The 27,880-nt window shown below is 35.8% G+C and overlaps 1 protein-coding gene across 1 annotated transcript in view; it reads left to right on the forward strand.

Annotated features, from left to right (window-relative positions):
* Nucleotides 1–20,114, forward strand: part of LOC142334649 (uncharacterized) — a 31,818-nt gene extending 11,704 nt beyond the window's left edge. The window contains exons 2-4 of the mRNA XM_075382858.1: nt 2,592–2,874; nt 3,459–4,477; nt 14,454–20,114. Coding sequence (XP_075238973.1) covers nt 2,683–2,874; nt 3,459–4,477; nt 14,454–19,785 — 6,543 coding nt within the window. The 5' untranslated portion in view covers nt 2,592–2,682 and the 3' untranslated portion in view covers nt 19,786–20,114. The remainder of the gene's footprint in view (nt 1–2,591; nt 2,875–3,458; nt 4,478–14,453) is intronic.
* Nucleotides 20,115–27,880: the final 7,766 nt, after the last annotated feature.

Here is a 27,880-nt window from a genome sequence, read left to right on the forward strand (position 1 = left end):
GAGATAAGGTCAAATGGTTGTGTGTCACTCTAAATGAAGGTTATTTGAGAGCAGCCAATAGAGGCAGCAGAAACTTATACAGATTTTTAATCAAAATATAACATATCAGCTTTCAATGAAAAGGCGAATTTTTCGTCTGTCTCCCTTAGTTTTTTTGAGACTGCAGATCTACGAAGCTATTGCGGCTAATTTCTGGCAATCTGCCAGCTATGTTTGATGTTTTCAGTCACTAGAAATGTGTTCGTGCATTTGCTTTTGCTGCTTTCATTGAGTAGAAGTTTTCAATGCAGTCGGATGCTACATATAGTAACCTTAATTTGCTTGGTAAACTCAGTGTTCTGACAATTTCCTTTATTCAGTATCTATGCTTTTATCGCTTTAATCAATATCCGATTACCACAGAATGTTGCGCACGTCAGGTTCAGATGTTGAGCCACTTTGAAAATTGGCTATTTTAAAGTTGAAGCCAGACGTTTCATCAACGAACGTATAAAAAGAGTTGTGGAAAAAAACCGAAAATGTCGAACCTCAAGAATACAAAAAACCTGAAAATTTAAATTCAAGCTTGTACATAGAAATGAGATATAGAAGTGCTGGAAATACTGAAAAAGGAATCTTGCTGTTTTTTATCTTAAAGTAGAGTTTGTATAAAGAAATGAGTTTCGATTAAGTTCCTAATTTTGCTATTTATATTATAGTCGGTAAAATTTTAATGGTTGTTTTGCCTAATGAACTACTAAAAATTGAAGCTCAGTCAAGATATATAAACTTGCAACGACCCAGCACTCTAAGCATATTCCTATAGCATGTTATTTGCTTTTTTTACTCGCATAAACAAATAGGGATTAAACTGCTTTGTTATAGAATGGCGTAACGAAGAATTGAAATTGATGCATGTATATCATTGGTGTTGGCATAAAATATAAGCACACAAATAATAATGCTTGTTTGCGTAATTAAAGTGTTTATCTCACATTCGTTTGTCTCAATCAAACAAGTTTTTTTAACAGCTGGCAGCAAAAATTCGTCCAAATTATCGTTCGAGCCGACCCATCACCATCTTGAAATAAACATAGCATCTACATGTACCAATAAATATAATTTATTTTTTGGAGAAGAAAGCAATCAATATCCGATTACCACAGAATGTTACGCACGTTAGGTTTAGATGTTGAGCCTTTTTGAAAATTGGCTATTTTAAAGTTGAAGCCAGACGTTTCATCAACGAATGTATAAAAAGAGTTGTGGAAAAAAAACCGAAAATTTCGAACCTCAAGAATACAAAAAACCTGAAAATTTAAATTCAAGCTTGTACATAGAAATGAGATATAGAAGTGCTGGAAATACTGAAAAAAGAATCTTGCTATATTTTAGCTTTAAGTAGCGTTTGTACTTAGAAATGAGTTTTGAACAAGTTCCTAATTTTGCTATTTATATTATAGACGGTAAAATTTTAATGGTTGTTTTGCCTAACGAACTGCGAATAATTGAATCTCAGTTAAGGCATATAAATTTGCAACCACCCAGCACTCTAAGCATATTCCTATGGCATGTTATTTGCTTTTTTTTACTCGCACAAACAAATAGGGATTAAACTGCTTTTGTTATAGAATGGCGTAACGAAGTTTTGAAATTGATGCATGTATATCATTGGTGTTGGCATATAATATAAGCACACAAATATTAATGCTTGTTTGCGGAATTTAGGTGTTTATCTCACATTCGTTTGTCTCTATCAAACTAGTTTTTTCGACAATCGGCAGCAAAAATTCGTCCAAATTATCGTTCGAGCCGACCAATTACTATCGTGAAATAAACATAGCATCTACATGTACCAATAAATATAATTTATTCTTTGGGGAAGCAAACATAATGGTCATAAAGGACCTGGGGCAATACCCATAAAATGCCCAATTAAGTTCTTTTATATCATCCGCTCAGCATTGGGGGGGGGGGGAATCTGAAGGCTCACATTGCCAAAAAAATAATATCTTATTTATTTTGAATGGTTTTTGAGTACTCACTTATTTGTTGATCAATTTTAGAACTTAAAAAGAGGCTTGAGAGATTGAATAATATTTTAGATGTTCAATGTTATTGTGCAGAATATCGCGACCGACTACTTAAGAATTTTTTACACACCAGAAGCAGTAACTAGAAACACCTAGAAGTTTTTGTGGAAATCTGTGGCATATTAAGCTCATAACGTTTTGTATTCAGTTTATAACTGCACTAAGGTTTTCATCGGGATGGCGTAAGTTGGCTCAGCTAAAAGTCCCACTGTCACTGTCACATATCTTACTGTGCTTGACGTTGACCGGTTTTTAACATTCTTTGCAGGGCTTCTTAAAATGGGGACTTATAATGGGCAAAATTGAGAGGATAGAATTTATATATCAGTTTGGCTCAAAACCGACAAAGAAAATTTCTTTCAATAAGGCTTGATGAAACTCGTCATTATGCCCAACTATACTAAAGCTTAGCTCAACTAAACCTTACTAAACAATGCCCAATTAAAGTATGTCCTAAAACCAAGTATGAATTCAATATTCTCAATTGCAAAGATAAATTCTATACTTTTGTTATTTCAGGATGAACAAATTGGCGTAGAGGTCATCAGTTCCGCAAAAAACAAGCTGATAGCAGAACTATTCGAATAGACGAAGCAGAATAGACGACAGGATGGAAAGTGTCGATAGTAATAACAATAAACTTGATGGTCGTCAACTTTGCCATTCAAAAACTGGAAAGCCGCATCCAGTTGCGGAGATTGTCGAGGAAAGCGAGGAGTGTTCAAGTTATATTATATGCGACGCGATAGTGAAGTTCAAGTCTAAATCGATCATAGAAGAATCTGAAGATCAATTGCAGATTGTAGTTGATAGTTCTAAGGGATTTGTTTCCTTGTGATCATAAGCGCGCCATAAATAAATATTAAAAACATTTAATTCATTAAAATAAAATCTAAATAGATTTTAATATTTTAATGATTTAAATGTTTTTAATATTTATTTTTAAATCTTCAAACGTATTAAATCGTTAGAATTATAAATTCCCTTGAAAGACTCGATGCAAGAGATTATTATTGGAGGTGTCTAAGCTTCGTTAATTTTTGATAAGATTTTCGTTAAGATATGAGTTCGCCAAGAGGAATGTACGCCCAAGCAACTAAGTTGAAGTCAAACAAAGTTCAAATCAAAAAAGCTTTATAAAAAAATTACAAATGCCCCCCCCCTCACCATTGAATGACTAATTGATTATTTTCTCACACCCACGGATCCATATGTTATGGATATTCATACACCTTTTAATAATGTATTTGAAATGTATTGAATAGTTCCATCTCTATCAAGTGAAAATATGCAAACATTATCGGGCTAAAAACATGCATTGATTTGATCATACAGGCTTAGAAAAAAATTGTGATGACTGGGAAAAGGAAACGTTTCCCTTCTCAGCTCAAGCAAAAACACTACAAAAGGGAATTCGAACTTGAACAAAAGAAAGTCTACAGTTTTGGAACTTCAATTGGACGCGGTGATAAATTGATGGTGTATTTTGACAAGGCGAAAACAGAACGTAATGCCCTTGAAAATCAAACCCCTGAAATTGCGATGGCATTTTTGAAAAGGTTCCATTTTGGAAAAGAGAAAAAGCTGTTTGCCCGTCTCGAGATTATTGCCAAAGACGTGAACAACTTTATAAATGAAGAAAATGCGAGTAAAATAGCCATGAATTTTCTGAGCCATGGACCTGTGAAAGAAATAATTCGGGTTTTCTGCGGGACAGCTTTTTCGGAAAACGTGGATACAACTTACATTCTAATGGTGATTCTGCGAATTTTAAATTTCACCGTTTCATACTTGGGTGAAGCTGCAACAAAGAATGTTCTCGAACTTTTAAACGAAGCAGAATTTTTTGATCAAAATAACATACTGGATTTGTTTTTGAAATCTGCGGAGCCTTCGTCTTCAATTTCAGAAGCTGAAATCTTGGATTTTGTCAATTTATGCTTCCGGTTGATGCCTGATTACGGCTGGAAATGTCAAAATTTACTCAAATCGAGCGAAAATTTTGCAAGTCTTTACAGCCAGACTTACCCGAATAAATTTCTTCTTAGCCAGAATCCCGTTGCAAATACAAATTTGGTGCCGAGTTTAGAAGAATTGAAGATGTTCGTCAAGAACAAAGAATCTCTGCTTTCCAGGTTAGAGCCGGTAAGACCCGACTGTTCGTACGATTCGCTGGAACAATACTTGGGAACTTATTTCAACTTGCTAAGATACGATTGTTTTCATCACACTATGAAAGCGATTTCTTGTTTCTTAAAGGGTAACTGGAATGGCAACTATACGAGTTATGCGACCGAGGGAAGTGTTGTGGAATTGAACTTGGGTGGTGACGATGGGTTCAAAACCTTTGCAGTCACTGCAAAACTGCACTCGAAAAACAGCCCAAAATCAAAGTCGGATAATGGGTTAGTGACTTATCTTTTTAATTGCGCTCGAATGAAGTTTGAAGCAATTAGAGTAAACGTGCCTTTTTTCAAAATTTTTGCTTGACCGGTTTAATCTAGAACATTCTGTCGATTTAACTTTCGAGTGAATTTTTCCAGTGAATTTTACACGCTGGACTTCTGGATCTTTTCCGTTTGTACCCCCCCCCCCCCCCCAGTACGTTATGCACCCCCAAATATACAGACCATGTGTCATTAAACAGTAAATCATTATGTAAAAATATAGCACGCGCGTCTGGGGGGTTCAAATAATATGCGCCCACTAAGATGGGGGGGGGGGCACAAACGGAAAAGATCCTGACTTCTTGCGCGACTTAAATTGCTCTTATTAAGAAATTAAGTCTGTTCCTAAATTAAAAGCAATTGTTTTAGTCGCTTTGTAGCAATCAGTCTTAACGCCTTCATAAAATGACTTTCAGAAAACAAAATTTGAGCTGACCCTTGACACCCTTAGTGAAGACAATTTAGATTTCAAAACACTCCTAAAATGGTACATCTTAAAACACATAAAATTTTTCATTGAATAAAAGGAAGGACAAAACAGTCTTGGGTGGATAAGGAAGTAAAAGTTCAACAAAAAATATCAGCAACTTAAACAACTTAACGTTAAAAACAATTTTTTTGAGGACATATTAAAAATATGCAAATTTTTAAATTCAAGTTTTTAAGAACGAAATGTGAAAATGATTCTTGCACATAATGAAAACTTTTCAAAACGACTTCAGATGGGCATAATTGTTCACAATCTCACTATGCTACTGTAACTTAAATTTTTAAAAAGACAAATTGAAAACGGAATGAAGTTGAGCGTTGAATATTGCTTCCGATGTAATTTATCAAATTTGGCCAAGGCAAAGAAAACCAACAACCAGTGTCCCCACCAATGCTAGCTGTAAAGAACTGAACAGTGAAATTCAGACAGCCAAAACTTTTTTCCTTCGGCTTCTCACAACATCTACAACAAAGTGTCGGCATCATTTACATAAATGCACTTATCTAGGGAAACTAAATCTTCCGCTCCTTATATTCCTACGAAGTGAATCCAAGATTCTGTGAAATGAATCGGCTTCCTTCAAAAACGGTTCATCGGTTCTGCAAAATAAACTTTCAACTGTCTCTTTTGGTTGTTGCTTTGGAAAACATTTAGGATCTATTCTGCCCCCTCCCCGTTTAGCAGGCATATACCTTTTAGACCCGCAGTCGAATGTGCTACTTTTTATATAGTTACGTGCTATTTAGCAACGCATATATTGTAATGGGGGATAAAACACAATGCATTGAGTCGCTGGCTTATGTGATATCGCTAGCGTCAATATTGGTTTTCGAGAGTGCCCAAACCTCAGGAGTCAAACCAGAGACCAATATACACTAATTCTTGGGGACATCTATGAATGTCTTTTAATCGCTTTAAAGGAACATGCTGGTACGTTTTGCATGGGCAGATTCCTACGAGCCTTGAGCATGTCTAGCTCAGTTTATATAAGTAGTTATATGTCAGCAGAGCTGAGGGGGGGGGGGGGGGGTAAAATGATGTATCCAAAGATGTACCCAACAAAGAGAGTGAGAACAAACGACCTGTCGTCTTATCATAATTACCGTAAGAAAATTGGGTGCACTTATATCAATTGAAGTATAACACGACTTATTCATGTTGGATTTCTTTGTTAAAATGCTATTCAACTTAAAGAGAGAATAGTTACCAAATATCGGCGAGCGTAGCACGGTATGCAATGCAAGCTGCGCGGAACTGCTCGAGTAAATCATGCACCGGGAATTAAGGTTCAAATCCCGGTTTTTCAAGAATGATGAGGCATATTGTTTTTTTTTTATGAACAAAGAAAGTTGAATCACCCAAGCCTCGAGATTAGAATTTTCAAGGGTTTAGAGTTAATCATCATTTCAAAAGATTCAAGTGTCCTTCCATTATTTTTTATTATAATGAGTTGTGAACAACTTGTCTCTCAAGACTGTTTTCTGACTCACAGAAAATTACTAACTTTTTATTTGTACTACTTTACTTGTGCTACAAAACTTTTTCGAAGTAAATGAGCACAGAAAAAATTAACCAATCAAAATGGATTTAATAAAAAAAGGAAAGCGGTTCTTTTTATTCATTGATTAACAAATTCCCTCTGCTCATTTTCTTCTCACTTATCAATTTGAACTTTTTTTCAAAAAAAACTCTCAACCGTCTTTCAAAGTTTATACTCTCATTCAATTGTTCATTGAAATTCAATCTTTTCAATTCGCATCGAATTTCAAGTAAAATCTGTTCTAAATTCAATTAAGGAATATATTCAATTTCAAGCTTTGTAGCTACTGTTATTTACATGAAAATTTTTCAATTCGGAACCAAAAAGTCCAATATCTTGTAATTTTTTTGTCATTTTAAATCTTTAACAATTTGATTCTGTAAATTGTAAATTCTTTATAGGTTTTCTGGTTCTGAATAGTTCGGATTTTCTGTTTTGTTTAGATAATGGTTTCAACAAAGATGCTAAAAGTTGTCGAGATAAAGAACCAGGAAATGATGGTATTCTACAAAAGCGTTTGAACGACAGATGTTGCCCTTGTAAGGGAAAAGCGACTTATCGACAGCAATCCCTGAGCAGCGGAGAGTCTCCAAAAAATTCCGAGGTTCCTGTTTTCCAACTTTGAAGTTATACTGAATGCAGTATACAAAAGTTGAGAAAGCGCACCACACGAACAAATTTCACAGCGTCAACATTCCAATCAGATGGTTAAATATCAAGGATATTGACTTGAGTGTGAGGAGACAATTATGTTGGTTCAAGTATGGCCTCAATACTATTTCTGGAGACCCAATTTGGAACAAGATGGTAATAGGTGGATCAGAGGTTTTTGAAGTGTGACAGAATTTCCTAACATAATCACTCTCCCAATATTTCTTTTGATTACAGCAGCAGACTTGAAAACTCAATACATAATACAGGTGACAGTGAAAATATTCCCTTGACTAAAATCAAGGACGACACAAGAGATGTCATTTATCTCAGCAGTGAGGAAGAGAGGAATGAAGAGCCCGAAGAATATACTTAGTACTCCTAAAAAAGGAGCTGATGCTGGTTCTCATGGACAGTGGCTGCAAAAAGCAGAAGAGGAGAAAATAGGGTGATCAAATTTTAAGTTGTAACCAGTACTCCCAGAATGGTCCCCAATCCGTAGAGGGGATGCTGGGTTTTTAGGATCTGAGTCCAATCCTTTTCTATAAAAATCTTTTAAAAACTTTAAATTCTGATTCGAGTGTTTATTGTTTTAAATACTGTTGTTGTCTCTAACATTCCATCTCCAGCAGTAATGATACTTATTTGTACTTCCCATCCTTTTATCTGTGAGGATGTGGTTGAATTTGTTGATACAATTAACTTTTCCTAATTCCAGTTTTGAAAAAGTCTTTCGAGTGTAATATAGTGTTTAAACGTTGTTGGAGTAATTGTTTAAAGTAGCCTTCAATATATTGAAGACCTTCAATTGAGTGAATTCTAACATCAGAACTTTGTTATAAACATTAATCTACGACTTTTAAAAGAGAAAAAGATATTGACAGACAAAAACTTCTAGACTTATATCATATTAATAATCAGCAAATCTCCTTTGAGGAAATTGACGAGAAATTTTCGAACATAAATTTAAAAAAAAATTAGGTATCAAGTTTTTACTAATGACTAATCAAATTTTAACATGCTTCAAAATAATCAATTTATCGATGTGGAGGAACAGTTTTCTTTTTTAATATATCTAATTGGAAGTGTTATCTTGTGTATGAGTGTATGTAAAGATGAGGTCTCATGAGTGAGAGAAAATGGATCTAGCATAAGATATATTTTCAGTTCATCCTTTCACAAAGTTGAATTCAGTTGAATAATTGTCTCCCAATTCTTTTTCATTTTCGACTGAGAAAATTTTATTTAGCTCTACTTTTAACTTAATTTTTTAATGTAACAATACCGTATGAGAAGTTAGTTTTTCAAAAAATTTAAATTGAAATATCGTTTTGAATTTGAATGCCAGAACTTCTAATCCAAAGGAACATTGTTTATCATGCAAAAAAACTCATTTTGAAACGAATTTGCGCAGACATCGAAAGCTTCACTTTAAAAGATGTTCTCAATACTCAATCATTTTTTGAGGAAGTTAATTAGTAAACACATAGCTTCTATACATGCACCGTCTCTGGTTATCTAGAAAATATATTCTTGAAACAGCAGTCCCTTATCCTTCTCTACGTGTTGTCAACCTCGTCGAACGAACCAGTCACCAAAGTTCAATTTCTAGCACCTACGAGGACAACTTCTGCCAGACTCAGTTCTTGAATTTTCTAGAAATAATTCACAGCTGCAAAAAAATGGAGATCAACCAAGAAACAGCGATAAAAAAACTCGATTTTTTTTGCCCAGTTTAACTAAAACCAGTATTTCGCTTTGATTTGTGCTGCAGAGTGTGCAAAATCCTGAAGAATGTTGCTACTACTACGCAGCAGATAACAACCAGGTATTCTTAAACACGCTAATTCTCTCCGACGCAATTTATCAAATTTATCAAATCAAAGCTGGGAAAAGATGAAGTTTTACCAAATCTAATTAACGTTCAGACACCAAATAGAAGTTTAGTTGCGTTACAGACATTACCTTTTTTGTATTTCTCCACAGTGGTGTTCCTCTAGGCTGTATAACTCTATCTATCTATCTGTTTTGCTCAGGAACGGTTATGTTAACTGGTTTGTTTCGAATTGGGAAAAAAACCCTACCAAGACAACTTGTGTATGTTCCGTGCTCTGGCTAGCAATTAGTACGGTAGTGTTGAGTTACAACAGAACACAATGTTAATGTAGATGTTTCCCTCAACAACAAAGATGACAAAATTTTCCCATGAATACACGACGACGATATTCCTGTTCGTGAGGCTCTAATTAACAGACTCAAATTTACTCCATATGTTTTGAGGAACTAACTGAAATGTTTGCTGAACTTACTCGTCGCTCCTCGAAACGCAAAAAGACAAATTCGTTGTTGAGATACAAAAACCATATCTGCTGGACAGCAGGCAACAAAATCCTCAGAAAGTTCCGCTGTTACATATGCGATCGCTTTTCCGATGGATCGAACAATTTGAAGTCCATATGAGGACTTGCTCGGAGAGAACAAAACACTAATATACCTCAGGCGCCTATCAGTTATCAGAAACTATTTTTGAACGTTTGAAAGTTGTGAAAGTTAATGTTCCGCACAAGTTGAGACTGTTTTTTAACTTATCGTATTCGATTCCGAGTCAATAACAGTCTCCGACAAAACATTCAGAAACACAGAATTGAATTCGTGGATAGGAAAACATGTTCTCATTAATGTGTCAATATCTTCGAATCTACTCTCCGAGTCAATATTCACAACGAAGATCCGCTTCAACTGATCAGTCATTTTGCATCCAAGCTGACTAATATAGCAAAAAAATTTGGTCGAGGGAGAGACTCGACCACTTGGTGCTAGAATTGGACGAAAATTAATGGACAGTTCGACAATTGGTTCCAGTGAAAGAAAAGCCGGTACCTATCTGAGCGGAAGACCTATTTGAAAACGAGGCAGAACCTGACGGCGAGGAAGACGAGGACCTTGGAAATCAGTCACTGAAATTTGAGCTCAAGATGTTAACAAAATTGACAAAATTATGAGAACTATTACAACACAATTCCTCTGTGTGGCCTCAACATTTCCAGGTACGATTTGAATTCAATCAAGGGTATCTTCTGCATCTTTTCTTAATAGAAAAAAGGTTGTTACCAAAGTGATTCGAATGGGGAATAAATAAATCGGAATGAATTCTATCGGTCTAAGATTTCCGGACATTTAAAACTTCCTGGGAGGAGCGACAACTGTGGATAACTTATGAAGCAAGTGAAGATAAAAGCTTTTTCCCCAATGATTGGACCGACAGTACTGAGTTAATTGTATTCTAACTGCGACCAATCAAGAGCTTTTGGAGAAAGTTGAAGAACCAAAACGTTCTTTCAGTCGAATACGAAAAATTCGATGAATTGAAAAATGGAGGAAAGGAACAGTATGAAATTTTGAAGTTGACACTAAAGAAAGTTTCAGAAAATGCTGAATAAAATCACTTGGAGCTCCAATTTTTTTTGGAAAGAGAAGGCATGCAGAAGTTTTGCGACTTCCTCATGTCGTTCAATAACAAAGATGTCGAACCTACGCTTGAGAGTATAAAAAAATTATTAGTGTTTACCACTCGAGACAAGTAGAAATGTTTAACTGGGCTACTCTCTTCCGAACTTGGCAAACAGGTTCCTTCATTCGTATACAGATGCAGCTTTTGTTCCGTTTCATGAGACGGATAATTACAATAAACTAGATAAATACATTTGGAAATAGTTGACTGGAGGACCCTCAAATATCTGTACAAGGTATGCAAAAGTCGTTCGGAGATCCGAGTCAGAAAACGTTTGCAAGTCATTCGCTGGAATAGACGTTAATCAACTGTACTTTTTTTCCATGACAACATATGCCAACAGAACCATATACTAAGTGGGAGTGCAGTGAAGAGACTGCAAAATTCCATCCGAGAAGCGGCTTTGAACAGCAGGTCATGGACTTATTTCAACAGATTCACCACGATTTGTAAAGTACAAATCCAGATAACACAAATTAGACAAAGAAGGTTGGACGTTATTTAGTGGATGGGTTTTTTAATCAATGCAACACGGTCTTTTAAGCGATGGGTTGCTACTTTCGTTTTTGTTCGTGTCAGGAGGAAAAACCGCTTCTCTTCAAAGAGAACATGACAATCATAGAAGGGAGTATTTGAAACGATTGGGATTAACTTTTGATGAGATCTGGGAGTGTCAACGGAAGAAATGGCAAACAGACAACACAAATGAAGACTTTTTGTGTTAAAGTTAAATTGTGTTGAATTTTGTTAAATTTATGCCAAATTTTAAACTATGTTAAATTATGTTAAATTGTGGCAAACTGTGTGGAAGAGAAATTATCCCTTCCAACCGTCGATGTACAAAAACTCGCTGATTGAGAAAATTAAACGTGGAGATTTGTTTGTCGTTGATTGCAGTCTTGAAGTTCCAGCGGCTGATTTATCAGTGTTGATTATACAAAACGTGTTTGGAGGTTTATATCTTGGCCAAAGATAAGCAGGGAAAGAACCCAAGATATTTAATTTTAGGTGCGAGGACCTGCTGGCAACATGCAAGAGTTGTTAGTTAGCCAGTTTCGATAACTGATACCTCTTTGTTAATTGCAATGGAATTTATACGTTCACCACTAACAAATAACTAATAATTATACAGTATTGGTCATATTATCAGCAAAGTATAGCTCTAAACGAACTCCTGCTCCAACTACATCTGAAAAATGCATTTCGACATTTGCGTCCTGCGTTGAAGTAAGATAGAAAAATAAGTAAAAATGATTTTCAAAATCCCTGTATTGAATGGACTGTGGTCATCAAACTTCAGTGCTTTTGTCGTTTCAGCATAAACTCACGTGATTTTTCGTTTTCAAGTTTACTATAGTTTGATTGCCACGCACTTTTTTAATTTGTCGATGGCCAAATTTACAAAAATGGAAGGGATTCGTGTTGTATGTTCAACTGAACTCAATATTCGGATTCAAAGCAATATCGACCATTCAAATTGGTTTATTTTAAAATATATTTTGTATAAACTGGTTCTCTTTAGCGGGAATAAATGTTTTTGGAAGTTCTTCATAGTGAAAAATGACAGTTTCTCGCTGTAGTCTGCTATTAAATACTCTTATTCAGCTATCTGAGATCGCTATCTGTCTAGTAAAAATGCCAGCTTCCAAAATTGAAGCCTCAATAGTTCAGCCCAGCAGTATCAATCAAATAGAACGCTGGAGATGATCAGATCAACTTCAGCCTAAGGTCGACTTTCAGGAGAAGTAAAGTTTCGCAAGCAAGTAGATGTAGTGGCAATGGACCGTAAAACGTAAGTTAATGTTTATCTTTTTGTCAAAGCAGTATCTGTAAATACCCTTTTTTGTAAAATCATTCGCTTCAACTTCGAAACGGTATCCTTGGCATTACGATAGGCTTTCCTTTGTTCAGTTTGTCTCTGAAAATTCAACAGAGACAAAAACTTAATGGGCATAAAGAGCTGGCGCTGAACTTTTGCATAGTTTAGAAACATTTCACAATTAGAGAAAAGTGAATGAGGACCTTTTTTCACCAATAATTTTTCGATTTCAACGAAACGTGCTCCATCACCTTTAATAAACCTTCTTCTGATAATTAATCGGGTAGGGCGAAAGCCAGTAAATAATATTACGAAACATTTCTAACTTGAATTCGATTGTGGATTCATTTATGGAAATTGTTGGAAAATTTTGTTCAATGGACCAATAAGTGGTGTCTGAAATTGGAACCTTACCGAAAAGGTCGAGCATAGAGTGAGACAGGGAATTCATTTGCTTTTTAGCCTACTGTTTTTTATAAAATTATAAGGGGAAATGGTCAAATTTTTTCTGGAAAAGTAAGGTGAGCTGAACTTGACCAATAGGGAAAAAAAGAAAGTGTGCAGCTGTGTTTCTTAATTTTAGATGAATACTGGAAACTCGATTTGATAACTTTATCGTATCTTAAATGTTCTAATCTGCGATAACTCAAAATCTGAGATCTCTTAAAAATCTCATCATTGTGGAACTATTGGTGTTTGAATGGGAGGAGCGTAGAAAAGAACATTTCACATCACAGACTGAAATGGGTTCAACTACATCTAAGAAGAGTAAAACTGTATGTGTTCCAGTAATATCAAAAGGGAGATCTGCCCTTGCCCAGGATTTGATATCGTATGATCCTTTCACATAAGGCATAACAGGTTTTTCAGCTTCAACGCCCAAGTTAGCTGCCAAACTTCTGCTTAATACCTTTTGATCCTCTATTGCAAAAAGTTAGCTTTCGACTTTTTTGTCGATGTTGATAGAAAAATGACATTTTTATCAGAAATTTTTTAAAACAAAAGTTCGAAAAAAATGGAAACAAAATTTTTTTTCGAAAAGTAATAAATGGAAAAAATATCAAAATATGCGTTTTTCAAAAAGCTTATGAACAAAACGAGGTTTTTCGATCAAAATATATTTTAAGTAAAACGCCATATTTTTCAAAAAAAATTAATTATACAAAGAAGTTTGAAAATATCAAAATATGCTCTTTTTTTGAAAACGCGTATGCACCTGCAGGATCTATCTGATAATTTTTTTAATGGGAAAAGATTAAATTCAACTACTATGATTATTGGTGTAAATGGTATTTTTAAAGAGAAAAGCGAGAATAAAAACAGTTAAGTTTAAAATGCACCTAAAAAAAGGCTTGTCAGTGTTAAGTCAGCTAAATTAAGAAAAACTTCCTGATTGGAGTCGTCATATAAAGTTCCTAGGATGCAGGCGGAGTTGTGTTGTTGCAGAAGGATCGAAAGTTTTGGACAAAAAATGATCTTGCCCGTGTCTCGGAAGTTGTAGAAATCACCCTCTTTAGCAATTCGTCCAGGAAAGTTCCGTAATTGCCCTGGGTGTCGAAAGCCACAGGCTGGAAGATAAAGCCGCTATTGGAGATCTCTTTGTACTTTGCGAGCTTCTTCTCTGTCTGATAAATTATTTCCTTGAAGAAAATGACAATCCTTGAAAAAAAGATTAAGTAGTTAAGATTAGCTGAAGTGCATTAGAGCGGAAATTCCAACTGGATGCATTTCCCTTGGGTAATTAAGATAAATATCCCTGGGTAATTATGATAAGATGACAGGTCTCTCGTTCTCACTCTTTTTTAGGTAAATCTTTGGGAATTGGATGAAAAGAGCCTATACCTAATGTTGATAAGTAGGTACATCCTTTTACCCCCCCCCCCCAGCTCTGCTGACATTTTGGGTACTTTTTTGATGTTATAGGTGTTTTGTGAATGGAAATTTGGTCGCATTATCAGCTTCGAGCTTTGAAAATGATATTATCTGGGGGTCAGTTGAAAAACGAAGTGAGCTGGATGAAAACGGCCAGCTCACAATCTTTGTGGATTATATCGAGAGTGCCGATGAAACTATCACCGATTTGTTGCAGAGATTAGTTGCTTGTAGTGGATCTCTTGTTCTCATTGACGGCGGTGTGACCCTACTTGCAGCCTATGAACCCGTTCTCAGATCAATCCAGAGTAGAGTACAATCTGAATTCCCATTTCTGGATGAATTAGTTAATTGTGAAGCGACTAAAAAGCTTTCATTGGGCTCCGGTGCTTGGTTCAAAGCTTACAATTTGTACACGGATGGCGGCAGAGCTTATGTTGACAGTTTTGTCGACTGGGTGCACAGGAGTAGCTGTCGGTTGGACGAGAGTCAACTCAGTGCTATACAGCTAATGTTGAAAAATCGTGTAGTGATTGTTCAGGGACCACCCGGAACGGGTAAAACGTTTATCGGGGTGCGTTTAGTCAAAGTTTTGTTGGATCTGAAACATAAGGATATAGAAAAAGACAACGATGAGTGGTGTAATGTAATGAAGTCGCCAATTCTGGTACTGACGTACAAAAATCACGCTCTTGACGACTTTTCACGTTCGATAGTGCATGCGTTAAATATAGAAAAGCAGGGCGTTTTCTTACGCCTTGGTCGTAATTCGAAGGACGAAAACATGAAAAAATACTCGCTTAAAAACCTCGTGGGTGAAAAAAGTGACTTTGAATGCACTATAGGCCGAGAGATCAAAAAATTGAACCAGAAAATTAAGTCCAAGTTTCAGAGATACAGAAAAGTGGTCGAGAAGTGTTTGGATGTAGACCTTATTCTCAAGTTTTTTGACAGCACTCAAATCGGCAACTTGGTAAAAATTAACATAACGGAATCTGACCTTGCAACGCGATTTAGAAGCTACAATTCTGTTGATGTGATTGGTAAAGATCTGTCAGATCATATTGAAACAAAGCAGTATTCACGTGGTATTAAGTATCTGATGAACAAACTTCTGCAATCTTTGGATCAGTGGCTACCAACGGACGAAGAAACAATGAACATTGTACGAAATACGGTCGAAACTTCGAAACATGCGAAAGATATCCGAGTTAAATTTGATAAAATCAAAAATTTAGATGAGAATAACAACGATCAAATCGAGAATTTGGATGAGAATAACAACGAAATAGTTGAAGAGAAAGTAGACAACGACGCGGCCGAATCGAGAGAGATGATTGATGGAAATCTCGGAGCTGCAAATTTGGTGGTTGACCAAAATGTCGATCAAGGAATGCTAGTGGGTCATGACTTTGATCCCTATGGTGCTAACGGAAACGTTACGTGCCTCAAAAACATGGAATTAGTCACAATGCAACTAGCGCAGTCGGCTAATATTGACAGGATTAGACAAGTTAAGAATCCTTGGAAGATGTCGTCCTGTGATAAAGTGCACCTTGTCCAGTATCTGGTCTGGGAACAGCAGGAGTTGTTCTTGAAAGATCTGAAGCAGCTGTCGGAGCAATTAGGCAAGAAAATAGAACAGCGTAATAGAATGAAATTGATGCGCAAAGCAGCGGTGGTCAAGAAAGCGAAAGTGGTTGCTATGACAACCTCTGGTGCGGCAATACGCGCTGAGCTCTTGAACATTGTAAAGCCTTCAGTAATCATAGTCGAAGAAGCGGCAGAAGTTAACGAAGCCCATCTGATCGCATTACTAGGTCCACATGTGAAGCACTTAGTTCTAATTGGAGATCATTTGCAGCTTAGACCCAAAGTCGAGTGCTTCGACTTGGTGAGATATTGCAATTTTGACATCAGCATGATGGAACGGTTAATTCGCAACAATTTCGAGTTTAGAACGCTTGAAACACAGAGCCGAATGAGACCGGATGTCTCGAAGTATCTCACTGATATTTACCCAACGTTGATTGACAGCTCGAAGGTCTCAACCATTTATCCTGTAAATGGTCTGAGGAGAAATTTTGTCTTCTGGCATCATGAGTATCCCGAAGTTGGTGGGAAAAGTTTCATTAATAAAGAGGAGGCCAAATCAGTTGTCGACTTAGTTTGCTATTTTGTTCACACGGTTAAATATGACCCAAGTAAAATCACTGTCCTTACTGGATACCGGGGCCAGAAACATGAAATAAGACGGCTACTTGAAGCCACTGGCAAATTCAAGGAGGACGAAACAGTTTACGTTAATACTATCGATATGTACCAGGGTAGTGAGAACTCTGTCATTATAGTATCTCTCGTCCGAAGCAGTCCAAATGGTGGATCAGGATTTATGGGTGTTTTAAATCGTCGTTGTGTTGCACAAAGCCGGGGAAAGTCGGGTGTGATTTTTGTGGGAAATTCTCAGACGTTGATTCGTGAGCCACACAGCGCTGCTGTCTGGTCACCTTTGTTAGATCGTCTCAAATTTAACGGAAGTCTGGATCGCAAACTTCTTTTGCATTGTCCGCGACACCCTTATATTGAAGCCTATGCTACTGTGGGTCAGACTTTTTCAACGCCTAATTTTTGTCTCGTAACTTGTGGGTATACGAATGATTGTTGTTTTAAGCATTCCTGTTCGAAATCTTGTCAGCCTGCGCACTCCCATGGTTTGGAAAATTGCGAAGAGAAGGTCAAAATATCGCACGCGTGTGGGAAAGAACCAGAAATAATGATGTGTAACAGAATCGACATTGATAAATGCACGACTGAAATTGATTTCACGCCTAAATGCGGAATTCATTCCGGAAAGAGGAAATGTTACGAGTTACTGAAACCGATTGAATGTGAAAAGAAGTGTGAATACTTGTATCATTCTGATGGTAATGAAACAAAGACAGAAGCTAATAGTAGCAAAAATGTAGCGTCCGATGAAAGCTCGAACATAGCCGGCTTAAAGAAAACTCAACAAATCTATCAATCGAACCGTAAAATTCACCGATGTACTAAAAAATGTGGTGAAAAGCATTCACATGACGCTTGCTGTGAGATTGTAGAGGTTACATGCAAGGCTGGTTTGCACAAAATTGAGACCGAGTGTCACAAGAAGAAATGTCCCCCAAATTGTACTGAACAGGTCGGGTTCACACACGTTGATTGTGGTCATAAAGGTACCAAGTCATGTTACGAAAGCCCTTCAAAAATAAAATGCAAGACAGAGGTTGAGTATAAACACCCTAAATGCGGTCATCGAGGTCTTAAGCGTTGCAGTGATCAGTCACTTCCAAGATGTAAGGAAAAGGTCAAATTTACCCATGTGGACTGCGGTCATCGAGGTACCAAATTTTGCTATGAAAAAATATCTGAAGTGCAGTGCAACCATGTTTGCGGAGAAGTTTTGGACAATTGCGGGCATCCGTGTCCGGAATCGTGCACACCTCATGCACATGACTGTGAAGAAATTAAGTGTTTGTTCAATGTAGAATTCAAATGTGCAGACTGCGGCAGTTACAATTCCAAGAAATGTCATCAAGAAAGTTCTGAAATTCAGTGCGAGAACATGGTCATGTTTAAATATAAATGCGGAAGACATTCGGGAAACGTCGAATGCTTCAGGAAGGCATCGGGGTTCGAACTGGAGTGCACATCAAAATGCGATTTAAAGTTGAAACCCTGTGGCCACCCGTGTCCAAATTATTGCATTGAAAACCACTCGCACGATAGCAGCAACTGTAGAATCACAAAAACTGTGAAGCATCGTTGCGGTAACAGACTTAAACTGAAGTGCTACGAAAAGGAATCGGACGTTATTTGCCAGTTTGATTGTGATCAAATTTTAAGTTGTGGACATCCTTGTGCTCTGAAATGTGAGCCGGAACATAATCATAATGAAATAAAATGCGACATTATTGTCAATGATAAATGTCCAAATTGCAACCGACCGGCGCAAAGAAAATGTAGTCAAAACATTCGAGATATTAAATGCAACAATACAGTTTGTATAATACTTCCAAATTGTGGTCACCAAAAGTTTCTGGAATGTCATCAAAACAGAGCGACCTATCATAAATGTGATCGCATTTGTGGTGTAAAATTTGAACAATGTAAGCATAAATGCCGACAATTATGCGGTGAAGTACACGATCATAAGAGTTCTAGAAATTGTACAAAGGTAATCAAGGTTTTGCATGATTGCGGAAACATCCAGCGGGTTCCCTGCAATCAAAGAGGGCGAGAGTTCGCTTGCAATGCTCAATGTCCGACTATTCTCGTTTGTGGGCATCAGTGTATTGAAAGAAGCTGTGACTCTAAACACAGACATTCGTACCAATGTCATCAGAAGGTTGAATTCAGCTGCAAAAAATGCATGAATTTATTGACCAGGTTGTGTTTTGAAAAGGAATCGGAAAAAATATGCACGAAGAAAATCGCTCATATGTGCACCAAATGCAGCCGTTTGTCCGAAACAAAATGCAACCTTAACAGCGATAGCTTTGCATGCGTGCTGCCCTGTACAAAAATTCTGCAATGCGGTCATAAATGTCTGAGGGATTGCTTTGAAAATTGCAATAAGCGCCAATTTTGCAAACGATGCGAAATTTGCAGACAGAAAAAAGAAGCAGAGGAATTTTTCCCAAGTGAGCAATCAACTAAAAATTCGGATGTGCATTCTTTGGACAAAAGCGAAATGATCAAACGAATCGAGACAGAAATTGACGAGTTGCCTGTTTACCGATTCTCGAGGTTTACAATTTTGGAAGTGCCGGCAACTGATTTGGACCTCGTTCACATGCACGCTTTGAAGTATTTTTCTCTGAAGAATCTGGCTTTAGAATTTGTTGCACTCGGACCTAAATTTAAAGCTCGAGTTGAGAAGGTAGCGATAGTGGAGCATTCTGCAGCTAGAAGAAGCTTTCTTCAAAGGCAAAAGAACCTTAATGATCCAAGGATTATGAAAACTTTCTGTTATTACAGTCCTCAAGCTTCAAACGAGACACATTTTTTCTGCGAGTATGGTCTCCATAGCGCAATGAGAGATAAAAAGAGCGTACCAGTAATGTTCTCCCGCGTTACCAGAGATTTAGACTCTGGTTCTGGGGGGTTTATTACAGTGTTAGCGTGCGAGGTTTTGACAGGTAGTTCAAAAATTCTATGGCAGAAAGACTCGATGCCTTCGAGTGAAAATTTGCAGAAGGATTGTTTCGATTCAGTTGAGCTGAAAAACGGAAACAGTTCCAATTCTGTTTTCTGTGTGTTCGATCCGTATCAGATTTTTGTTATCGGTTACGTTTCGTTGTATATCGAGTGCATTGACGAGAATTCTGTGACGTCGCAAAATTGAACTCAATTTCGGGACATGTTTGAGGACCAAAATTCCAGCAACTACAAAACTACAAATCTTACAATCTATTATTTATTGATGACTAATAGACGTTCGCAGCAAAATTGAAAAGATCAATTATGAAATTATGTGAAAGCTTTTGATGCTGACAACATAGATGAAAGAAAAAATCTCATTCCACTAAATTCTCAGGTCATAATTTTTCTAGAACATAAACTGAAATTATTTTAAGATTTTAAATTAGCTATCTTAAATTTTATATTTGGAAAGTAATGAATTAAATGTTCAAATAACTAATGCAGATGGAATAAATAAAACTTATTGGCGAATTTGCTTGATTGAGCTAAGACATATGTTAGGGGGTCTATGCAGGTGCAACTACTGTGAAAATGGACCAGTACTGGATTCGAACCAGCATTTCTTACTTGCAAGCCGAGTGTGCTACCCATTTACACCAACTGGTCTTAAGCTCTCGAATTTGGACATCTCTTATAACCCATTCTCCCGTTCTTTGTTGTTCGTCAAGGCTTCATTTCTTTAGCCAAGTATACGTTGAACAAGTAGAGCTTGTCAAGCTTATCTTATGCACAATGTACATTAGGTTGTTCTCTCTCAACATCACGACTCTCCAACACCAGTCGTGATATTTGGTGCTTCAAATGAGATTTCGGGTTCACCTTATCTACGTTTGAAAAGGACACTAAGGTCCTTCAGGCTAAAAGCTGAATACATAACCAGCTTGGTTAACCCCTCGAATCTCAAATAAGATGTATTAAAAATATGAATTATAAATATTCAAAAATTGAAAACCAAGAATCGGTTTCGAGTTGTAGTTGGCAGAAAGGTGACAATGCAAAATAATAACAACAGATGAAGAGCGTGATTCAAAACCACAACAAGTATTTGAAGATGGTGTCTCAGTAATTTCAGCTACTACTTTAAATTTCTCTGCAGCGATTATTGCACTGCTAATCTGTTGGGGCCTCTGATTAGTCAGAATAAGAGACAAACAAACAAAAACAAATATACTTACAAAACTTACTCATTTTCTTTTAATAATTGTGGTTTCTGCTTAATCGCAGCGGAACAGCATTAGGCCTACAGTAGCCTGTTTTCAGCTGCCTTTTTTTCAAATCATCACCTAACAGATTCATTTGGTTTTAACTAGAAAACAGCTGGGGGTGGCAATAAAGACTACAATACAATTAAAAAATACACAAAGCTTAAAAGGTTTTTTTTTTGGTAAACGAACGGTTCAAGTTTTTAGGTATTACCTCAAACTATACAGTTCATTAGAGGCTCCTTAAATCTAAACGGGTGAAAACAAAAAGAATAAAGGTTTTAAAACTTCCGTGAATGTTGTTTGATTGCTAATTGTTCCGACCCACTTTAGTGGGGAGGAACGATATACTCAATTGGTTTTTTGTTCAGACAATTTTGGCCGATGGATATAATCATCGTAGAGAGTTGTGAGTAGTATCATAAAAAAGCCTGTCCAGCGTAAAATTTGGAATTAAAAAGATTTTTTCAGTTTTCACGTTTGATAGAGAATTATCGATGTTTAAAGTTTTGTGAATATTAGACGTGTTTAAGCCGTTTTTATTCACTTTTTCGGTATTTTTGACCTAATTATCGTCCTCTTTGCTAAAATTTTATTCAAATGGTTAACAAAAGTGTTATTAATTTTATCTCTAAAAATAGAGGAGGGTTGCTTAATTGTTCGGTCCGAGTTTGTTGGCTAGAATATATGCTAAAGTTTTCAAAATTCTACTTTTTTGGGACCAAATTTGCTTTTTCAGCCGACTTGCTTAAAATTTGCTGGAAGTAAATACCTTAAAATTGTGGCCACATTCGGACTTGAAACAACTGATAATCAAGCTAGTTGTCCACCCACTAGCTTTGAGAGTCTTCTGGAGTTGCCAGTTCTGGATAATTTTGCCAGTTCTTTGCAAATTTAAACTCTGTCTGAAATATACAAAATGCATTTTTTTTGACAAACTGAAAGATTTTGTTGAAAAATTTATCTATTTTATAACCATTTGAACAAATGAGTATTTTGTTAAACGGGCAGCAGCATCTGGGCTGATCATGATCTCGCCATGGAGCCGTGCGACCAAAATTTTTTTGCGTTTTAGTGGGGCGCGATTTTCAAAATAATTCCGCTGTATAAATGATTTTTTTTACTTACAAGAAATTCAAATTAGGGCTAAATTAAAGACAAGTGCTATTTAAAAAAACGAGGCCCAACGAGATTATATTACGGTTTCAGAGTTAAGCGCGTGGTTTTTATGGCTCTGACGAATTGTTTTCTTAAAAAAAATATGTACTTCTTAAATTTTGTTTCTTTTGTTATCTTTTTTGCCCAAACTTTAAGCCCAATAATTTTTTGTCCCCAGTAAAAGATCCAGTTGTTTTACAGGGGGTATAAATGAACCTTGTCACTTCTTTCATTTGTTATCTAATGTCTGCTATGATTTTGAATATATTTGTTTTAAGAATACATCTGTTAATTTTTGAACATTGCCACTATGTTATCTTATTTCTCTCAATTTCGGGCGCAGTGTCAGTAAAAACAATCAGAAACCAATTTCCTGTGGGTTATAAATTGATGTCCGTAACGGTTTTATGTTCAACTTATGGTCTCTTTGTTTTGATACTAATAACGCCTTCTCAATTTGTTGAGCATAACTGCATATTTTATGAGTTAAGTTTGTTTCCTTGTCGTATTATTACTTTATTGACACATGCAATTGAAAGAAAACATAGCGGAAAAATGCACAACGATGAAAAAACGCGTATCTGAATATTAAATTGCTTTTGTTTTATAGTTTATGCTTTTTGGGCTGAGACACATTTATCTCTCAAAATATTATAGATTATTTTGTTTTTGCCTGTTTGTCATTCTTTTTGGTTGTTCTACGCCATATACCCAAAAACGATAGGTCTCAATTGCTTCCCCAGGACGTATAATTGAACTTAGCTAAAGATTTCAGTTCACAGCTGTTTGTTTTAATGATTTTTAAATTGAATCAAAAGATGAATTTTTTTCAACCGTATCTTTTTTGCTTTTTGTTCGTAACCATGCGACTCAATCTCACTAATTAGAAGTTTCAAGTACTTCTGTCGATTGGAGCATTTTATACGTTTCGCGCTTGGTTATGCGGTGTGACTGATTGCTTCGATCATTAATTTCAAAAATTTTTCCAGATTTCTATACTGTTCAATTTCTGGCTTTCTTTTTGTTGTCATGTCTACGTACTCCCTTTAGAAGGAAGACTCTTTTGACGGTAAAATCAGGAAAAAGTGACAATATACAGTTCTTGCAGGCAACATCTTATAATTATAGTGCCTTGAACAGTGTGATCTCGTAAAATTGTTTTAAGGTTTGGGTTCTTTATTTATTTTTATTTTCAGGGGTCGTGACTTAGTCTCATTATTAACCGGCCCAATTGGCTTCCTCAGGTATTGCAACTCAATCTATCGCTGATTGTTGAAGTTTTTTTTCTAGTTTTTACGACTTTTGAAAATATTTGTTTTCAAAAACATATTTGGGTTTTTGAGCTTCATTTTTAATTAATTTTTCGTTCGATTTGTAGCTCAGTCTCTGTGAACACAGGTCAGAGCATGTTTCCTGTGAACTATAGTTTAATCTCTATAACGTCTTTAGCTTCGGAAATTTGTTTCTTGGCTTTGTTACTGCTGTAACTACGAGGTTTCGTAAAATATTTCAGATTCTGTATTTGTACTTTTTTAGGATTTTCGTTTTCTTTTTATTTTATAACAATGATCGTAGGTGCCATTGGCTTTGCAGTTTTGCGCAATTGTACATTGGACAATGACATGTCTTAATTCCTTTCTATTGAGAAATAAATGAACATTTTAGGGATTTCGGTGAAGTTAACTCTTTTCAAAAATAGAAACTTAATTTCGAACTTCGCACCTCTTTGCTCTTTTTTGTCGACCTATTAACCAGTCCCATTGAGGACAGGTTCCATATTGTTTCTAAGGATGCTTAGGTTAAATTGTTTTGTTTAGATTTTATCTGATGCGGGTTTGATTTTATTATTTTATTTATAGAAATCAAGTTTTGATCGTAAATAATATTTGTTGTTTGATATTCATTATTGTCCTTTCTAGTAGTCTTATTATCAACATTCATCAGACCTCTAGGGTGACATTATTGTATTCCATTGGCTGTTTATGGAACGATATGTATGTTTCTGAAAGTTTTCTATCTCTTCATAATTTGGTAGCCAATTAAGTCAAAAATGTGGAGCGGGGTCGGAACCTTGTGCGTACGCACATTACCGAGCCTCCCTGTTGTAGTCTATATAATGAATTGTTACATTTCTCATTTAAATTTTAAACTTTAATTTTTGAGCTCATTCTATTAAAAATGATTTTCCTAACGCCACGTCATATAATGTGGTTTTCATGCTACAATGCGAAAGAGCACTTGCAACCGAACTAAAGATTAGAAAGGGAAACAAAAGATTTACATTGGTGATCACACTTGGAGCTGGTAGTGGAAACTCCTTAAATGGTTCAACAGAAAGTATTCAAAAAATTAACAAACGTTTGGTCTACGAGCTCTGAATATATTCTGCGCCCATTCCGATAGCATTGTAAAAATCTAAACTTAATTCCCTCAGGCTCACATGTTGGATTTGAATGCTGAAGTGCTATGTATGTGCACAATATGAAAGAGGGGCGCATAAAACCATTTGGGACGAAAAAGAGCAGTATTAGCAAGATTAGAGAAGCAAGCAGAAATACATAGCTGTTTGAAAGTTCAATTTAGTCTTATTTGATTATGGGTGGCAAAAATATTTAGTAAATCAACTTATAAAAAGAGTGAATTACCCGACAAGTCTTGATGTGGACGTGTGAAATTAGCGCAAAGTTAACCCGTGTTTCTCACTTTTAGCTTTTGAAGTCATGCTGAATTCCATATTTTTGAGCTAGGTTTCACCAAGGAGAAACATTCGAAAATGTGTGTTCTCTTATTTCAAGCGATTGGGTCAGTATGTCTGCAGGCATTTATTTTGTCAAACAAAACTGTCCGAGTTTTTGGTTTTCGACCAGTTCTCGCACAAAGTGCAGTTTTATGACAAATTGATCAGTTTTTCCTTGATTGATAGAAAACTTATTTAGGGCAATACAATCCTGACTGTCACAAAATATTTTGCAGGTAATAGACAGAAAATTATTAAGTCCTCCGGAATTCCACTTAGGTAAATGGCTTTTTTACTCACTTAAACAAAAGCGCTAAACTGTGCCTCAGCAACTGATGTTGTTACAGTCTTTTGGGCATTAAAACCTCAATTAATTGCTTCAGACAACGTAAAAAACCTCAAGATTATCTTATCAATGTTCCCTGCTCCATTAGCATCAGAAAAACTCAACAAATCCTGAACCTCAGTCTTATGAAAAAAGAAATCTGATTCTTTGTTCTAATTAAATATCCGAGGACACGCTTGGCCGTTTTCCAATGAGATTCTCCGGGAATTTCAACAAACGAAATTAGAGAAGTAGCAGCAAAGCAAATATCAGGTTTACTTGACAAAAATAAATATTTAAGTCAAGCTATCATACTTCGGAAGCTATTTTTCCTCATTCCAAGTTTCTCCTCACTCCCCTCCTGAGGACAGTCGTTTTTTGATTGTTTGCATTTTGCCCTTAATGGTACAGCAATTGGCTAACAGTCGTTCATTTTGAATGTTTCTGAAATTTTTTACCTTTTTCTCCTGGCTAATTTTTAATTCCGAACAATTCCTCTCAATTTTCAATCCTATGGACCACGTCCAATATTAAAAAGCACTAGTTTTTTATTTTCTCGGAATCTTTAGCATAAAACAAATCACAACTTTTCAAAAAGGCCACAAACTTAGGTCAATACCCACAAACACAGAAAACCAATTATCACAGAAAACCAATCCTGCCTTTTTATCAAAAGACTTTTGTCATGAATTAAAGAACCATTATTTAGTGTAATCAAGAAAACCTTAAAAGTCAAAAGTTAGTTTCCTCCCAATTGCTTCAAACCATACAACCTCTTATAAAACTTGCAAACAATTGATCTTCCATTTTTATCAAAAAGATTAAAAACTTCGGTTTGTTTAACGAATACTGGCTACATCTTCCTCAATTCGAGCTTCTAAACAAATAAGTGTTTATTTCAATTTCTTTGTAATTGAAAATGTTAAGAATAAGACAGACATATCAAAACCCTAATGGTTGAATTCAAGTTTAAGTTGAGTAGTTTAATAAAAATCTTTTCCTAAAACTCGGCTACATTTTGCAACAAAATGGAGTTTTTTATAGCGACATGTCTCACGCTCATAACCATATGTTTAGTCAATATGCTATCTACTTCCCACTTGTTTTTCATCATTGTTTACTTAGGATCAGACATTATTTTAAGCAGAGTTGTAATCATTCTTCATTGAATGGAACGTATTTTTCAAAAGAATTGACATTTTTCGGAAGCACCGCATAGATAGTGAGCTTACTCAAAAAGAAACCTTCAATCGAATTGTTAACAATGTCTTCGACTAATTTTGGTGTTACCAAATGCTTGAAGTAAAATTCATTCATTAAACTTTATCGTTTCGCGACTTTCGAAATTGTCTTCAAACCCAATCAAGTAGCACTTAATGTTATCTGAGCTTTCAAGGACAGTTCTTTTTGTTGTGGTTTGATTTAATTTTTTGTGAAATTTCATTTCAATATTCAAAACTGCTGAAGAACCAAAAAGTTTGACAGAAGATAAATTAAGTTTTTCATTATAAATCATTTCAGTTGGTGTTTTCTCAAGAGATGAATGCAAAGTAATAATTTTGTGAGGTAAAAAGCCATGTTTAAAGCATGTGTGTAATATTTTTTTACCAATCAAACGTTTTTCAACAATGGCCATCAAAAATTTTGGGAAAATGTCCAATTTTTTGTGCGCTCTTGTTATGCAATCTTTGGGAACAGGCTGTTTTTTCGATTTTTTCAACACACAAAATTCACTTAAAGTTGTGACTTTCTTGTAAATGTCTTTTTGTCCTTTTTTGTTGCATGGGATTCAAACTACCTGTCAGTGAAACAGTTTTTGGCAAAATGTGTAATTTTTTGCACTTAAAAATTGTTATTTTTGAATTTGGGTTTTTGTTTTTAGGTTCCGGTTTTAGTGCACAACATCAGTACGCCCCTTTTTTTGTGACAATTAAAACCAGCTCGTTCATTGGTGAAGGAAATGGATTCTGATTTCTTTGTATTCATTTCGTTGTGTTTTTGAATTTAAAAATTAGTCTAATCGCTTTTACTCTTTCCAAGTTTTTTTCTGGAGCATAATTTACCAATGGACAGAAATTTTTAAACTCACGAGGAAATCCTTTCAATCGTAGTGAGAAAAACGTTGTCTCTCTTGGGACTCATCGACTTCAGAAAGTTGTTTTAACTGCATGTCCTCAACTTTGATCATATAGTCTGCTACTTTTTGCTTTTTCTATTTTCTTAAATTTGTTGAATCAAATACAATTTTTGTAAACGCAGTCTCAAAGTTTCCCTTTCTATCAGGTTGATCTTGTGAGGATTGTCTCTTTAGCTTAGTGATAAGTCCTACAATGCAAATCGTCGAGGCCACCTGTTTCTGAATATCAGCTTAAACTTTCTCAGAAAAAATGTGAAAAAATTCAGATTATCTGTGTGTATTGATGTGTTTGGACAAAGTCATGGGTATGGATGTTCTAAGTATATTTCAGAATACAGTTTAAGGATGCCTGAACAAATTCGAACTCAGAGCCGAGTTAACTTGTGTCTGAAATTGAGCTGAAATTGTCGCTGCCGATTTTACCTGAATGAGCTCAAATTTTTGCTCGGAAAAACTTTGAAGAGTTGCACAGCTGAGTTAACTACACTTTTGTACCAATCGGATTTGATACAATCTAATGTAATGTGTATGGATGATCAATGTGTTTGAACATGTGTTTTGATAAAATCATGGGTATGGATGATCCGAGTATTAGTTTAGAATATGTTTTTAAGGATGACTGAAGAAATTCGGGCTCAGAACCGAGGCAGCTGGTGTCTGAACATGAGCTCATATTTT

This window comes from Convolutriloba macropyga, chromosome 1, assembly GCF_964194025.1.
Source record: "Convolutriloba macropyga chromosome 1, txConMacr16.3, whole genome shotgun sequence".
NCBI classification, from domain to species: Eukaryota; Metazoa; Xenacoelomorpha; order Acoela; family Convolutidae; genus Convolutriloba; species Convolutriloba macropyga.